Below are 17,539 nucleotides of genomic sequence, written 5' to 3' on the forward strand. Positions count from 1 at the left end.
CCATCTGTGTGTTTGGTGCCTGCCAAGGCCAGAAATGGGGTCTGTTCCCCTGGACCTGATGTCATGAGTGGCCATAAGCCACCATGTAGGTTCAGGAAAGACAAATGCGGGTCCTCTGCAAAAGCAACAAATGTTCTCAAACAACTCAGACAACTCTCTAGCCCCACCAATTAGCTCTTTTTTGGCTCCCTCATGTTCTCAGCACAGAATCCGAACTCCTTAGCCTGGACACAGTGATCCTCATGCTGAAAGGGAGTGCTGCCCAACTCACAGTGGTTCCCTTTCATTGAGAACTGCCCCATTACTACCCTGTCTCCAGTCAGACACTGTGTTCACAGGACATGGCCCCTGCTCATATGGTTAGCTGCTAAGCAAGGCCGACACCTTCAGGTACAAACGCCTACATTAATGCAACTTGAACAGTGTCCTTCCACGTTCCTCTTAGACTTTATTGTGCAAGATAAGCATGTCCAGGGGGCATTCTTGTTGATTTAATCTTTTAAACACGTGCTCCATGACCTTAAACTGAGCGTGCTCAGAAATGTGCTCCTAACTGAACATGCTGAAAAATGATCCGGTTCTACATGAATATGCTTTAGGATCTCTGATTAAAATTCCCAGAGCCCAGCGATCTGCCTCCGTACTCCTGATTCCAGCCGTCTTTGCCAGTCTTGTGCCAGTCGCCTTCGTACCAAGTTGGACCTGGTCCAGAAATTCTGGGTTCCTCCCTGATATCTGCCCTTTCTCAGATCTGTAAGAGAGGCCAGCCCACCCCTCCCCCAGAGCACACACCCTAGCCCTGTTCTGCCTGTTCTAAGAAGCCTTGCTCCACCTATGCACAGAGCTCACATCTGGCTCTGCCCCCACCTGGTCTGTTCCTGCAGTTTCAACTGGACCTAAGCCTCAGGGATCACACTGTCTTAAGCATCTGGCTTTGGCGGCAGTGATCTGGAGAGTGGTGCGGCGCTGGTGTCCGAGGTAAGCCTGCAGTCTCCTCTCTCTGACTCAAAGTTGGCAGCAGGGTTTGTTGCCAACACGCGGAAGCGCCCACGCAAGCAGCCCAATCTGTCAACTGGTCTGGCTAGCAGGACAGCAGGACCCTCCTTTGAGGGTTTCCCAGCTAGAGAGCTCTAAATAGAATGTCCTTCTTCTGCTGAATCCAAAAGGGAAAGAATGGAAGTAGTCTGCTCACCTCTGTCCACCAGGGAGAGTTGTAAGCTCTGGTTCCTGGCGGTGCCCATGCCTGCAGGCCGAACCCGGAACTTCCTAGGGCTCTAAGGTTGCACTGTGACCAAGATTGCCAGTTTTCTGAGCGCTGCACATGCACAATCCGTTATTATTAGCATGTGTTTCAAACTCTGTTCAGAGAAGTGGCTGGTTAGAGCGACCCAAATGAAACAACCCAAAGAAATTGCGCCCCAGGAGCAAAGCCTGGAGCCTGGTGGTTGCAGTAAAGCGGTGGTGGCATGAGTGACTTTCTCAAAAGGCAAAACCTACACGTCATTTGAAAAAGTTTGTGCCAGTCTGTGGGAAGTTGCTGACTTATAGAAAATATTGTAGATACACATGTCATCCTGATTAATAGGGCTTGGGACCAGTCGGTAATTTCTGCTGCAGAAACAAAGACCTAGGAACAAATAAAAACCATTGTTTGTAGTCTCCCACAGGTTTTTAGATTCCCAGTGGCTCAGGTGCACTTGGGCAGACCAAAGATGAGAGCCAGTCAGCAGGACTTTGAAAATGCAGTGAACCAATTGAAACTCTTGAAGAAGGACCCAGGAAACCAAGTGAAGCTGCAACTCTATGCGCTGTATAAGCAGGTAATGGGCTGAGGTCAGATGTGATTTATACACATTTGGAGCAAATGATTCCTGAGGTTGATATGTTTCTAACAGGCAGCTTTGTATGGTTGGGCTGCATGGCTGTCACTCTTTGAGGTTTGTGATGCAGGATTTGTTTAGGCTTGCTTTTTAGGTTGGTTCTTGATATACTTTCAAAGCACAGAGATATAACATTCACATTCACATTGGCATGTTTGGGCTCCTGCTTTGGAGTCCTTCCTGATTAGAGTAACTCACTGAAACGAAGTTTTGGGGACAATTTGGGAAATTTGAATATTGATTGAGATTTACTATTATTTAGTGGTATCCTGGATATTGTTAATGGTGCCATGTTTATGTAATAAATGTTTGTGTTTCAGGGAAATTGATAGTAATTTAAGGGTGGATAATGTGGTGTTTGGGATGTTTGAAACCAATTAAAATTAAAAAAATAGTTGAAGCATATAGATTAAATTTAATAACTGTTAATAGGATATTACAACTCATGTATTTGTGAATGTTTGAAAATTTTTATAATCACTGAGGAACTAAAGGTTGTAATGGAAAGACTTCACTCCTCTGTTTGCCAATCTGGACTCCTGTGTTACAATTTATTATTTTTAAGATATCTACTAGGTGATTAGCATGAGTGTCTCTGTGGAGGTGTCCAGGTTGTTTTTCTTTGTTAACTTGACATAAACGTGAGTCATCTGGAAAGAGTGACTCTCAATTGAGAAAGAGCCTCCGTAAGATTGACTTGTAGGCACAGCCGTCAGACAGTATCTTGATTAATGATTGATGTGGAATGCCTAAGAGAGGACACTGAGCAAGCCAGTAAACAGCATTGACCATGGCTTCTGCTTCCGTTCCTGTCTCCAGGTTCCTGTCTTTATTTACTGCCCAGACTTCTGTGACCGATGGAGTAAGACCTCAGTGTTGGGAGCTGAAATAGACACTCCCCTCCCCTAGTTGTTTTTGGTCAGAGTATTTTTATCACAGCAATAGAAACCCCAACTCAGAAAATGGAAGTATACATTCAAGAATTTTACTTGCCCAAAAAGACTTTGTCCTCAGCTGCTAGGGGTTATTCTTGAAGCCCATGCACGGTCATGCTTGACACAAGCATCTTTGTTTGCCTGGAGAGTCTAGCCATTGATTTAGTGTACAGGCTGCTCTCAGGGTAGGTAGGTTGACCTATGGGGTTAGGGCTCTGGCAAACAGTGGACACGGAAACTGCAGAGAACTTCTTCATTTCCAATAGTCCACCATATTTTCATATATCCATCAGTCTGGGGATTTTCCCCTTCATGACTCTTGGAGAGAAGACAATAGGAGTGTCACATTGACTTCAGCTCTGAACTCTATTCTATGAATCTTTGCCCTTGGTAGTTAAGTCTCTATCCTTTCACTGTATGGAACTTTAACCATGAATACCACAGCTTGCAATGGTACTGTGAGTGTTTTTAGTGGAAGTGAACTGAGGTCGTCATAGAAACCTTGCAACCCTAAGCTTCATAGTCTGTCTGGAGTTAGGACTGACTGGTCAGCAGTTGGGATGGAGAAATGCAAGGATTAGGAACAAATAGAAGCCACTACCTGTAATCTCCAGCAGGTTCTTAGTTTCCCATTGGCAGAGGGAATTCTGTGCAGCCCTTTGTGGGCTCGGTTTCCTGTCACCTCCCAGATAACTGACTACAGTGGGTGACTTTGGATGAGCGAAGCCTCCACTTCCTGTCATCTCCAAGACTCTTCTGTCCTCCATGAACTGACTCCAGGGCATAATTTATGCATCTTAAAACATTTGAAAATCTCTTCTTTAAAGTATCTGAGTGGGGTGTTAATTCATTTCAGGATACCCACCCAACCTGCCCTCACACAAAATTTTTGTATTTCCTGGAGTGCCATTCAGCTAATCTTCCTGGGGACCAGGAACTGAAGACCCCATCCCTACCTGCACCAGCTACAGCCCTATGAGCAGTGAGCAGGAGTTTACCACTAAATTCCTGGTTCTATGCCCATGAAGAGGACTTTAGACAGTGTGGTCTTTCAAAATTTTGTGATTTGAAAATTGGCTCAGTGTTTTCACTTGTGACAAATGATCAGAGATATAAAACTGATGAGCTCTTAGCTTCTAGGCCACTTTCTCAAAAGCTTTCTATTCCAGATTAATCAACCCTGCGTTCTTTTTTTTTTTTAATTTTTATTGAGAAAAAGAAAAAAAAAGTTTCTGCCTCCTCCCAGCCTCCCATTTCCCTCCCCCTCCTCCCACCCTTCTCCCCCTCCCCCCACTCCTCTTCCCCTCCCTCTCCAGTCCAAAGAGCAGTCAGGGTTCCCTGCCCTGTGGAAAGTCCAAGGTCCTCCCCCCTCCGTCCATGTCTAGGAAGGTGAACATCCAAACTGGCTAGGCTCCCACAAAGCCAGAACATGAACTAGGATCAAAACCCCGTGCCACTGTCCTTGGCTTCTCATCAGCCCTCGTTGTTTGCCATGTTTAGAGAGTCCGGTTTTATCCCATGCTTTTTCAGTCACAGTCCAGCTGGCCTCGGTGAGCTCCCAATAGATCAGCCCCACTGTCTCAGTGGGTGGGTGCACCCCTCGTGGTCCTGACTTCCTTGCTCATGTTCTCCCTCCTTCTGCTTTTCATTGGGACCTTGGGAGATCAGTCCGGTGCTCCAGTGTGGGTCTCTGTCTCTATCTCTATCCATCACCAGATGAAGGTTCTATGGTGATATGCAAGATATTCGTCAGTATTGCTATAGGATAGGGCCATTTCAGGTTCCCTATCCTCAGCTGCCCAAGGAACTCACTGGGGACATTGTCTTGGGCACCTGGGAGCCACTCTAGGTTCAAGTCTCTTGCCAATCCTAAGGTGGCTCCCTTAACTAAGATTTGTGCTTCCGTGCTCCCCTATCCAACCCTCCTTTATCCCAATCATCCTGTTTCCCCAAGTTCCCCCCCATCTTCCCCTTCTCACTTTTCTCTCCCCATCTCCTTTTACCCCCATCCCACCCAAGTTCTAGCATTAGCAATAAGACAACATAAGGGGATCAAGGGGATTCGAACTGGAAAGGAAGAAGTTAAACTTTCATTATTTGCAGATGATATGATAGTGTACATAAGCGACCCCAAAAACTCCACCAAAGAACTTTTACATCTGATAAACACCTTTAGTAATGTGGCAGGATACAAGATCAACTCCAAAAAATCAGTCGCCCTCTTATACACAAAGGATATGGAAGCAGAGAGGGAAATCAGAAAACTTCACCTTTCACGATAGCCACAAACAGCATAAAATATCTTGGGGTAACTCTAACCAAGGAAGTGAAAGATCCATTTGACAAGAACTTTAAGGCATTGAAGAAAGAAATTGAAGAGGATACCAGAAAATGGAAGGACCTCCCTTGCTCTTGGATTGGGAGGATCAACATAGTAAAAATGGCAATTCTACCAAAGGCAATTTATAGATTCAATGCAATCCCCATCAAGGTCCCATCAAAATTCTTCACAGATCTTGAGAGGACGATAATCAACTTTATATGGAAAAACAAAAAACCCAGGATAGCCAAAACAATCTTATACAATATAGGATCTTCTGGAGGCATTACCATCCCTGACTTCAAACCCTGCATTCTTTGTAGGCCACGGATGGACCCTGTAATGTTCCTAAGCCAGGAGTGTTTGACCCAGTCAATAAAGCCAAGTGGGAAGCATGGAATGCCCTTGGCAGCCTCACACAAGTAAGTTTGTGTCCTGTTATTAACCAGAACTCACTAGATGTTTCCCTGCCCCCCCCCCAATCTCTGTGCGTGAGTCACTGAAATTCCTTTATTTTGCCCCCTCACTATCTTGGGTCCACCAGGGGGATGGCGGCAATTCACACAAAGATGGGGACAGACACCCAAGTCTAGGAAATCAGTAGTAAACTCAATTCAAGGAAAAAAAATTAAGACTTAAAAATAAATCTCTATAGAGCACAAAAAGTTTATCAGCTAGCTGAGACCACAGCCAGAGTTTGGGCTTGTAAGGCTGTGGCAAAAGACAGTTTTTTGAACCCCCTGTTTTTATGACAAAAACTGAAGAGTGCCTAAAGTGTTCTAACTGCCCCAACCACCAGTGCCCCCCCACCACTCACTTTTCTCCCTCTTCCTGACTCTCCTTACCTGAGACACAACAGTATTGTATTAAGCACTAAGAAAGAAATTTTTACAATCTGGAGATGAAATATGTAGACACATATTGCCCTTTTTTGCAATTTTGTTTTACAGAGATTTTAGTTAACCTCATCTTTGTATTTAGTCCTTGATAGTGTTAACTAAGGCTCTGCACCCTGATACTGCCAGTTTCTCATGGCAGGGAAGCGTATTGGAAAATACACATCCAAAAAGTCAGAAGTCACGTACATCCCATCATTTAAAAGTTAACTCAGCTCACATCAATTGCTGGTCATGAGTGGCCAGGGATTTAACTAAAAGCTAATGCTCAGTTTGCAGAGTGACGCTCGGTTTGCAGAGCCAGGGCCGCTTCAGCCTCTCAGGTAGAGCTATGGATTATAAAACGAAGTAACCTACTATTAATAGTTAATCTTTAAGCTGTTGAGAAAGCTGCTAACAGCCTGCTCTCATTCTCCTAGGCTTACAACTTGTATTTTTTTATTTATATATTCTTATTTCTGGTATCTACGTTTCTATTTCTTATTCTTGGACTCTTCAAGTACTGTAGTCTAGATTGGCTATGAACTCAAAAATCTGCCTGCCGCAGCCTCCCAGTGGCTGGAATTACACACATGGTTCCCCTCTCCCACAACCTTGGAAGTTGCAATGCACCTCTATTGAATCAAAGATTCTGCTCTTGATCACATAGTGATCTTTATTAGCACTGTATGTTTCTCATGTTGCTTATTTTAAAGGCCAAAGGTCTTTGTCATCTACTCTTCAGGAAACTGCCAGGCAGAGCTATGTGGATCTGGTGTCCAGTTTGAGTCCCTCATCTGAAGCCTCTAGCAAGGGAAAAAGTAGAGCTAATGAGAAAGTCCATGAGTCTAAGGACATTGTGGTAACCTCTGAAGATGGCATCACGAAGATCATGTTCAATCGGCCCTCCAAAAAGAATGCCATAACTTCAGAGGTGATGCTCCTCTATTTCCTCTATTTCATTCTTTCATGCAACTGTAGAATTTCAGCACTATTCCTATTTTTGAGAAAGACTAGAGAATATAGCTTAACTCAGCAGAGTCAGACATTGTTTAGAACTGGGAAGTTTCTGGTAGGTTCTACAAATCTAGAAGGCGGTGAAGCTTTGCTATGAATGAAAGCACAAATCAGTTAAATCAGTCTAAATGAAAGAGCATGGATAGAGATGCACAGAGACCCCCTAGGGAATTGTAAAATCTGAGTCTTTTCCATTCACGTGGACCATTCTTGTGTGCACCTGAAGGGGACTGCAGAGAGACTCCATCCTCAGCAGAGCAGTAATAGCCCTGTTGAATGAGCTGCTTCACAGGGTATATTTGAACTTCCCCCCAGAACTACACTGATAATAAGTCAATCACTGGATCCCCTCCCCCTGATGACAGGGGTTTATCAGGTGCTTGGAGGTCAAGGCTGCCATCTGCAGTATGGGACAGCAGGCTCATTTGAAGTCTCAAGGATCTTGTTAAGCAATTCATGAACCTTCAAATTTTTAAGGCACTTTATTCTGAGAACTCGGTATTTGCTTGTTCCGAGTTACCTCTATGTTAACTGGGGAGTACAGCTACACTTTGAAACAAGACTCAGGTCTTTACTGAACAGAGGACCCTGACACACTTACTTAATAGACTAGTTGAGCAGGGTGAGATGTAACTTGCTAAGTTCTTATAGCTGGTAAACAGGAGAATCTAAATTGATCCACCACATTCCTGGCTCCAGCTCTACCTAGTTACCTTGGCTGCTGTAATTCTCAGGAATTATTTTCTGTCCCCTGCCTTAAGAAAAACAGTCTCATCATTATTCACGTATTAAGTTCATGCTTCTATTTTTCCGGTGTTATTAGAAATACCCACCCTCCTAATAACTCTTTCCCACATTGAATCTTCAATAAGATTTATACCAATTTTTAGTACAGTTTTAATAAAATCTATACCAATTTTGAAAACACATTAAAACTATGGCAAGATTTTCAGAGATGTTCAGGGCCAGGGCCTTTGTATCCCAGCACAGAGAGTCCCAGATATCCGGCCTTTGCCTAGTTTTGGCTTCCCGACTCCACAGGACACTTCCCCTTCCTGGAAGTGACAGCTGAGATTCTGTTTCAGGGACAGTTTTGTCAGCCACCTTTCCTCTTACCTGCTGCAGCAACCTCAGCAGTTCTAGCAAGCTGTGTGTTACCCCATGCACTTCGCTCCCTCCATCCCTGTCGGAGCACAGTTACTGTCCAGCTGCAAAGATCAGGAACTATGTCTCTCTTGCTCACCTTTGGATAACATAGTTATTTAGTGCATCTGCCACAGCACCTGTACATCATGTGCACCCAGCCATTGTCAGAGCAGCAGAAATCCTCTCAGGCAGCCTCCTTTTAGTCATCTCTAAACAATTATTGAGGACTTGAGAGATGGCTCAGTGCTTAAGAGCACTCATATCTCCTAAGGTTCCCAGCCACACACAGGGTGCTTTACAATCATCTGTCCCTTCAGTCACAACAGATCTGACACTCCCTCCAGACCTCCAAAAGCACCAGGTCTGAGGTATTGCACAAACATAAACAAGGCAAAACACTCATGCATATAACTGAAATAAGTAACTCTTTAAAAAAAATTACTTTGCCACTAGGTTGAAAGAAAGCTTGCAGACAGATACAGTGGCTCAGTCCACTGGACGATGGATCTCATTTTTACTGTTCCCTTCCCTGTCTTTCTGTTCACATAGATGTATCAGGACATAATACTTGCCCTTAAAAATGCCAGCACAGACAACTCAGCCATAACCGTTTTCACAGGTAAGACCATTTTCATGAACTCATTCACTTTCTATTTTAGGGAATTTCTTACAAGGTAGAACTGATGCTGACTGAAGGTATTTCTCAGCACTCCAGTGAATTGATTTATAAATGGACCATGTTATCGTGCGCATGCTATAGCCACTCTTTGATAATTACTCCTGATAAGTCGCCAGTCCCAACCTATCATAGTAAAGCTCATGCTGTCTGAATCACAAGAGTCACAGCAGAAAACAACTCATCCGTCCACAAACAGGTTGACTTAACTCTTTGTAGAATTCTGCTGGACAATGAAAAGACAATTTTTTATAATGCAGATATACAGAATTGCTTAGTGAAATTATGAAACGTAAGAGTGCATATTGCTCAGTTTAATTTACATACGTCCTCTAGTACTGGAGAGAAGCTCTGCTCTGTTGACTGATGGAGTCTGGATATGAAGGCCCCCAGCAGCTGGGATGGCAGGGTAGAGAGAGCGTCTGGAGCATTCTGAGGCATCAGTACAGTCGTCCCTCTTAACTGAATGCTCCTTTCAGGGGTTTTGCCTCCCAAAATTTGAGTTATCTGTTGTCACCCTTGGTCTAGAAATAAGTAGGAATTTCTAGAAAACTCACAGTATGTTTTAAATAACTCATTATATAATATATAGTTATTATTAAAGTTTGCAACTGTAAATATCTTGCCTAATTATATGTTGAACTTTGTTACAGGTATGCACATACAGTCACCCTCAACACCCTCTGGGAATTAGTTCCACTACTCTCATCAAAATAGTACTGTTCACACTCATGTTCCCTGTGTAGAATCATGAGGTATCTCCATAGAAGGGCCACACATCCCAAGTATCTTGAATCTACTCTGGATGTCATAATGTCTAACAAGAAAGATACTATGTCAATACTCATTACATTGTTTAGGAAAGAATGGTCAAAGGGAAAAAGTCCACGAATATTCAGTGTACATGATTTTTTTTGGTCCTCAAATATTTTCTGCTGGTTGAATCCATAGATGTAAAACCTGAGGGTATGGAGGATCAACTGGAAAGGAAATACACAATACATATTGGAGAGCCTGATACTATCCCCATGTTTCAGGGATTTGTGGACCATCTTGGAATGTATCCTATGCACATCAATAAGAATCATCGTGTCTTCTTTTGGTCTGGGAAACCTTTGATATTTATAGTTATCATAACTATTTAAGGGTGCTAAGGAAGTAGCCTAAAATGGAGTGCTTGCCTATCAAGTAGGAATCCCTGGGTTTGATCCCTAGCATGGTATTGTAACACAGGACTTCAGTACTGTCAATCAATAGGTAGGGGCAGGAAATCAGCAGCTCAGGGTCATCCACAGGTACATGGGGAGTTTGAAGCCAACCTGGTCTACTTCAGATCCTGTCTCAAAACAAAAGTGATTAAGAAGAAATCATTTCATTGTAGACAAAGAGTACTTAAATAATCACACAACTTCAGTACTTAATTAATCACACAACTTCTATATCTTAATATAGAGATAATGGTTCTTATCGTAATCTAGACAGTCCCACACAGTCTGCCCACTCATTTTGACTATAGCAGCCCCCCTTCTTGCACCCTCTTCTTTCTCTAATTCAGCACTGGGGGATATTCTGTTGTGTAGACCCTGAAGACCACAGAAACAGAATGTCATTTGCAGTGTTCCATCTCTGCTAGCCTTGCCTGTTGTTCAGATCTTGGTTCAGCTGTCCCTTCCTGTGTGAGCTCCACATGAAACACCACAATAGACTGAGCCTGCTCCATAGTCATACCACGTGGCCATCTGCCATGTTCTAGTCACACCATCTGCATTTACTTAGGTTCTTTAACACTCATGCCTTGCTAGTCCCTAGTGTAAAAAAGGTTCACTCGTGTTCTGCTAGTGACTGGCTGAGCCCTGCACACAGCAGATGCACATAGCTCTAGAATGAGTTGGAACATGAAGGAATCGTAGCTCTGTTGATTGACTGTTTGCAGGAGCTGGTGATTATTACTGCAGTGGGAATGACCTAACTAACGTCTCAGGAATAGGAGTCCCTGGTGGAATGGAAGAGGTAGCTAAGAAGGGTCCTGAGTCTCTGAGGTAAGAGTCACATTTGTTCATTCCTAGAGGGTTACTTCTTTGCTCCCCAGCCTCATGTGTCTTTGTTGTGAACATATGTGTGGGTATAGTGCCTACATGTTCATGTGGAGTCTGGGGTTGATGTCAGACATTTTCTGCATTGCTTTTGGTCATAGTTCTGGTTTCTGTTGCTCTGAGAAAATACTAGGACCAAAAACACTTGGAGAGGAAATTCCTTTCATACTTGCACCTGATGATCAGTCATTAAAGGAAGCAAGAACCTGAAGGCAAGAACCAATCCAAAGACCATGGAGGAGTACTGCTCATTGGCTTGCTCCCTCCTGCCTTGATCCGGCTGCTTTCTTATAACTTTCATGACTGCGGACCCAGGGGTGGAATCACTCACAATGGTCTGGGCCCCCTACATCAATCACTAATTAAGAAAATGCACCACAGCCTTGCCTATAGCCCAAAACCATGGAAGCACTTTCACAACTGAGAGGCTCTTTTCCCAAATGGCTCTAGCTTGTGTCAAGTTTACTTACAACTAGTAGGTATGACTCCATGCCCATCCAGAGTGTGTGGAGGTTCTGAGAATTCAAATTCTACTCCAATCTTCACACTTAGGTGGCAAATGCTTTAACCAATGAGTCATCTCCTCACCGCCCCCCACATCAGTAAAATTACTACTTGTCCGCGTTGATGCACTTAATCACAATTCCCCATTGATACCTCTCTTCATTCTGTAGTCTCAGGACGTTGAGTGGAAAGTGTAAGGTGAGGAAGAGGCAGAGGGAGTCTGAGTTCCCACGCAGCAGGGTGAATAGACAGTGTCTGCAGATGCTGGCTGTGCACTGGAAGGAGTCTTGAAAGCTGTTGAAGGAGGGTTGGGGCTTCACCTTCCTATCCCAGTTCTGCCAAGTCTCTCAGTCCCCCTGAACTGTGATATGCAGTTATGCATGTAGTCACACACCATGATGTCTCAGGTCACAAGTGGCCCACAGTCCTGAATTCAGTGCCTAAGATGTGAACTGGCCTTAGCCTATAATATTCATGACCTGATATTCCATGCGGTTTACAGGAATCCTGGCCCTATAGAGTGATATCATATCACATTTATACATTCCTTTCTATAGTTAGTGGTGCCACTTTGGGATGTTTAATGATTTTCTCTTTCCATTTCTTTAGGGAATTTGTAAACTCTTTTATAGACTTTCCCAAGCCTCTGGTTGCAGTAATAAACGGCCCAGCTATAGGAATCTCTGTAGCCCTTCTGGGACTGTTTGATGCTGTCTATGCATCAGACAGGGTAAGTCTACTTGTGCAAGCACAGGTCAAACTGTGAGTACCTCCATTCTTTATTGTGACTATCCCTCACTATATTACAAGGGGTTAATGGCTGTGCTGGTTAGTTTTTTGACAACTTGACACATAATACTTACTTGGAAAGAAGGAAACTCACCTGGGAATTTTTCTCTCACAGATTGGCCATGGTCATGTTTGTGGTACATTTACTTGGTTAATGATTGATGTGGGAGGGTCCTGCCCACTGTGGGAGTAGCACCACTGTGCAGGTAATCTTTTGTTGTGGTAAAAAAAGCAGGCTGAGCAAGCTGTGGGGAGTCAGCCAATAAGCACTGTTTCTCCATGGCTCCTGCCTCTGATTCTTGAGTTCTTGCCTTCACTTCCCTCAATCATGAACTGTAACCTCCAATCCAAAAAAAACCCTTTCCTTCCCAATTTGCTTTTGGTCAGTGTTTTATTACAGCAACAGAAACCAAAACAAGACAGCAGTAGAATGTAGTCATTTAGATAGTTCTTAAAGACTCAATCCAACTTGACAGTTTGTATTCTTACGTCATTGTTAATTATTTTTTCTAAACACTGCCATTGCAAACATTGCCCCAACTCTAATGGTTCTGTATTTTAATCACACTACATAGCTGTTCCATTTTCAGTTTTCATATTACTCAAAAATGGTCAGGAGATGACGGACAGCTTGCAGGATTGCTTGAACCTCTTTTCTTAGTTCAGGAATCCTAGTATTTAGGATTCTAGATTAAGAAGGGACTTTGGTCATTCATTGTTCTCCTTCCTTTTTAGAAGAAAAAACTAAAGCCTAAGAAATTCTGAGACTTCAACATAGTTCAGCCTTGTGTTCACCTCTTTATTTAGCATGTGTTTGTGTTTGTGTGTTTGTGTTTGTGCATGTGTGTGTGTGTGATAGAGAGAGAGAGAAAGACAGAGAGAGAAAGACAGAGACAAAGAGGGAGAGACAGAGTCTCATTGTGTCACACTAGCTTTCCTAGAACTCACAGTGTAGGTAGACCAGGTTGGCCTTGAACTCACAGAAATACTCTTGCCTCTCCTCCCAGTTGCTGGGATTAAAGGTAGATGTTGCCATGCCCAACTTGTATTTTTCCTTTATTTTTTTTTAACCATAGTATTTTTCTGTAGTGGTCAAACTTAAAATTTTCAAAAATATAGAAACTACAAAAAAAAAAAAGAAAAAGAAAAAAAGAAAAGAAAGATCCGATCCAGGACAGACTGTTAAAACTATAGCAAAACCTTGTCTTGAAAAACCAAAAAAAGAAAAAAGAAAGAAAGAAAAGAAAAAACCACACACACTGGAAATGGATGTGTTGATCAGTAAACTAAGAAGGGAAAGGCTCTGTGCTGGATCCCCAGGACCATTTAAGAAAAACTAATTGTTACAGGGGAGTGAGCCACTTTTTCTCCCCAGATCCCAGGCTAGCTTATATTTGAAGTAATCACACAGAAGCTATATTATATAAAACACTGCTTGGCCCATTAACTCTAGTTTCTGAATGACTAACTCTTATATTTTAATTTAACCCATTTCCATTAATCTGTGCATCACCATGAGGTCATGACTTACTGGCAAAGTTTCAGCATGGCCGACTCTGGCAGTGGCCCCATAATCTCTCTGACATCGCCATCTTCCTCCTAGCATTCTGGGACAGAGAGCAAATGGTTATGCCTGGGAATGGTAGAAGGAAGAGCTTACCCACGGGGGTCCATAAAGGGACTTTTGGTGTACTAAATATTTTCTCAGCTGAAATTGATGGTGGCAACATAATTTACATATTTGTAAAACCCCATTGATAACACACTAGAAATGAATTGTGTATTCATATTATAACACGTAAGTTTAATTTAAATGGCCTCACCAATTAGGAATACTGAGCTAGACACAGTCGTACATACCTGTAATCCCTGCACTCAAGAGACTTAGGCATGAGATGGTTAAGTTCTAGGCTAGACTGTGAATTTAAAATTTAAATAGTAATTACATAACTTTGTCAGAGTTGAATTATAGACTAACATCTATATACCTTAATGCTTTTCTGTTCTTCCTCAATCACAACTAGGCAACATTTCATACTCCGTTTACCTCCCTTGGTCAGTGCCCAGAAGCATGCTCCTCTTACACATTTCCGAAGATAATGGGCTCAGCAAAGGTAACTTAGAAAAAACTTAAAATGCAGTGTGTTGTCTTTGTTGCCAAGGCAATCCTGTACTCTGTCTTCTTTCCCTGGGGCAAAGTTTGCAGGATGACTATTTGCTCTGCCATATGGAAAACCCAGGTTAAGGGGAGACCCGATGTAAGGGAAGGGTCAGGATATTTGCTCTGCAGTTCATCATGCAGGAACTGTGTCTGACAGCTGGTGACCTAGAGCTGGAGCACTGGTGGCAGCAGAAGACCTTGTCCTCCACAGTTGTGTGACAGTCCTTGTAGGCCTGGGACTAGGAAGTCTTTTCAGATGTGATCAGCTCAGAGCCAACTGTGTGGATGAGCAACATCCTCTGAGATAACATGGTGACATCTTCTCTTTGGAGCCATTTGAATTCTAGAAGTCGCCAGCGTTTAGCAGCTCCATAGTCATAGTCACTGTGACTCCCAGTCAGAGCTGCCTTTTACCAGTTATTGTGCTGTGTGTTGAGACACCCAAGGTAGCCCACTGACTGTTTGCTCAGGTCTAGCTAGCTCTGTGTTTGTGTGTCCTCTGTGGAGTAACTTCAAGGACATGAAGATAGGACTGGAGAGGATGGACAGAGGGAAGGACATAGCAGACATTGGTTACCATCTCAGTATGGTAAAAGAACCTATTTGGTGACTATTAGACTTTTTGCTGTGGATTTCCTCACATACATACATAGATAGTACAGATGCATACAATCTTTAAACTCACCGTGCTCTCGTGACAGAGCCAGGGTTTTTAATAAGTTAAACTTTGAATAGTTGAGCAGAACCCGCTCTTTAAAGTTAGACCTTTGGAATTTGTTCATGTTTTTTGAAAAGAAGATGCAACTATAGAAAGAACAATTGCTCATTGGCTTTGGTTTTTATAAACTGCAATGTAAGCTATCCCTATGTCCCTTCATTCACATGAAAGTAATCTGAGTACCTGTGCAGGGAAAGATGACATTCAAAGTCAACAACCAGGAAGAGAATGGATTTTGGATACCTCAAAGGTGGACCCTATGGATGCTGTTGTTCTACCCCGCTCCTTTTGTTATCATGTACAGAGCTTAATAACTACTAGGTGTTGCAAGGAGGGCTGCTTGTTTATTCCTGCTTCTCAGACTCCTGAAATAATCACACAGATACTATATTATCTAAATCACTGCTTGACCCATTAGCTCTAGCTTCTTATTGTCTAACTCTTACATGTTTATAACCCATCTCCATTAATCTGTGCATCACCACAAGATTGTGGCCTACCAACAAAATTTCAGTATGTCTGTCTCTGGTGGCTACTCTCTGACTTCTCCTTCTGACTACGCCCTTCTTTCTCACAGCATTCAGGTTAGTTCTTGCCCCCCACCTCTATTCCCTGTGCAGGCCCAAGACAGTTTCGTTAGTCAATAACCAACAAAAGCTACACATACACAGAAGGACCTCCTACATCAAATATGTGTTTAAGTCCTGGGCTTCCCATTCTTGCCTCTCCAATGCAGATCCTCACAGAAGCAGCTGCTGTTCTAAATTCTAGTTATGGTCTCAGCTGTTTGAAAACCTTTGTCCAGTGTGGTCATTGGCTTGCCTGTTCCTGTGAAAGACAGGCAACCTTATAAGAGCCATGAGTACATCTGCATCTCCCTGCGGCTGGCCATTCAGCAGTTGGCTGAAGCCTTGCTATATTAAGCTGGGATCACATCTTTCTTTGCGTTGCAGGCAGCTGAGATGCTTCTCTTTGGGAAGAAGCTCACAGCAAGAGAGGCTTGTGCTCAAGGCCTCGTCACTGAAGTTTTTCCTGACAGCACTTTTGAGAAAGAAATCTGGACCAGGCTGAAAGCATATGCGAAGCTCCCACCAAACGTTAGTATTTGGTTTTTACTTGTGTGAATGGGGAAATCATTTCCCAAGGGAAAATGTACCTTAGGAGGACGCATCCTAAGAAAACAAGACATGTCTTCAGTTGGCTTTAAGCACTTCTGGATTTGGATCAAACTTACTATAATATTGGGAATCGTGATTTTTTTAAAGAGAACTTATCAGATAGACATCTCATTTCTGTGCTACAAGATCAAATGAAAATCCTTTATTGGAAAGACACCAGGGGGATGCCAGTAGATACCCAGAATTTTTATTTTTGAATTTGGTGAGAGTTGAGGAAATTGAGTATATTTAGGGGACCCCACTTTATAGCACTTTAGTTTGTATATGTAGTAGCTCAGAGCTGATTGTTCTTACATCCTTGCTGTTGAGTGTGTGATCCTGGAACCAAAAATTTTGTATCCATCTAGGGATATTTAGAGTCATCTCTGTGTATGTTAAAGGTAAACCCTACTCTCTCTCTCTCTCTCTCTCTCTCTCTCTCTCTCTCTATATATATATATATATATATATATATATAGCAATATATATATATATATATATATATATATATTAGCAAAATCTAACAGGGTCAATTCATTACAGTGGAGAGCAGGAATGAATTAATCCTGTTCCTGTTACTTATTGCTGGTTTTGTTTCATCAGTCCATGAGAATTTCCAAACAGTTAATCAGAAAAAATGAGAAAGAAAAGCTCCACGCGGTTAATGCTGAAGAGTGCAGTACCATCAAAGCAAGGTTGCTGTCAGAGGAATACATCAATGCTGTCAAGAGCTTCTTGTCCAGAAAGTCAAAGCTGTGAAGCCCATTACAACAGTTAGACTTCTCAAAGGAAGATGTGCCTTCTGTGTTTTCTGTTTTCTGGTATTTGAATAATACCCTTCACTGTGCCTTTTTCTTGACTAACACACTAATTATGATGAGAAGGCCTCACAGCGCTGACAAATAAAAACTTTCATACATCAAGTCTTAAGAGTTCATGTAGGTTTTTGCCAATAGCAAGTCTTATATTTCTTGACATGAATGTATGAACCCTAAGACAGTGTACTTGGAGACTTGTTGATCGAGGTTTCTGTTTCACTTGATCCTGCAGCTGTTAAGCCCCAAAGAAATGACACAGAGATCTACATCAATTATAAACTGATCAGCCTATTATCTCGGGCTCTTATTATTAACTAATTATTACAACTTATATTAACCCATAATTCTTGTCTGTGTTAGCCACGTGGCTTTGTACCTTTTTCGACAAGGCAGTCACATCTTGTTTTCTCTGTGTCTGGATCACAACTGCAGACTCAAACTTCCCTCTTC

The 17,539-nt window shown here is 42.6% G+C and overlaps 1 protein-coding gene across 1 annotated transcript; it reads left to right on the forward strand.

Annotated features, from left to right (window-relative positions):
* The first annotated feature begins 885 nt into the window (after positions 1-885).
* LOC142848193 (enoyl-CoA delta isomerase 2-like) lies at positions 886-17,077 on the forward strand. Its single transcript, XM_075969911.1, has 10 exons — positions 886-978; positions 1,658-1,820; positions 5,459-5,557; positions 6,756-6,944; positions 8,723-8,792; positions 10,783-10,888; positions 12,056-12,176; positions 14,260-14,349; positions 16,068-16,211; positions 16,875-17,077. Exons 2-10 carry the CDS (start codon positions 1,713-1,715, stop codon positions 17,028-17,030), a joined length of 1,083 nt encoding a protein of 360 aa, XP_075826026.1. The 5' UTR covers positions 886-978; positions 1,658-1,712; the 3' UTR covers positions 17,031-17,077.
* The last annotated feature ends 462 nt before the right edge of the window (positions 17,078-17,539 follow it).

The sequence above is a fragment of the Microtus pennsylvanicus genome, chromosome 4, assembly GCF_037038515.1.
Source record: "Microtus pennsylvanicus isolate mMicPen1 chromosome 4, mMicPen1.hap1, whole genome shotgun sequence".
Lineage (NCBI taxonomy): Eukaryota > Metazoa > Chordata > Mammalia > Rodentia > Cricetidae > Microtus > Microtus pennsylvanicus.

Bases quoted from the DNA above. Each gene is read 5' to 3' on its own strand.
- LOC142848193 (XM_075969911.1), top strand. From the start codon at position 1,713: ATGAGAGCCAGTCAGCAGGACTTTGAAAATGCAGTGAACCAATTGAAA. The intron at 6,945-8,722 runs GTGATGCTCCTC...CTGTTCACATAG, and splicing joins AGAATGCCATAACTTCAGAG to ATGTATCAGGACATAATACT. The intron at 16,212-16,874 runs GTTAGTATTTGG...TTGTTTCATCAG, and splicing joins ATGCGAAGCTCCCACCAAAC to TCCATGAGAATTTCCAAACA.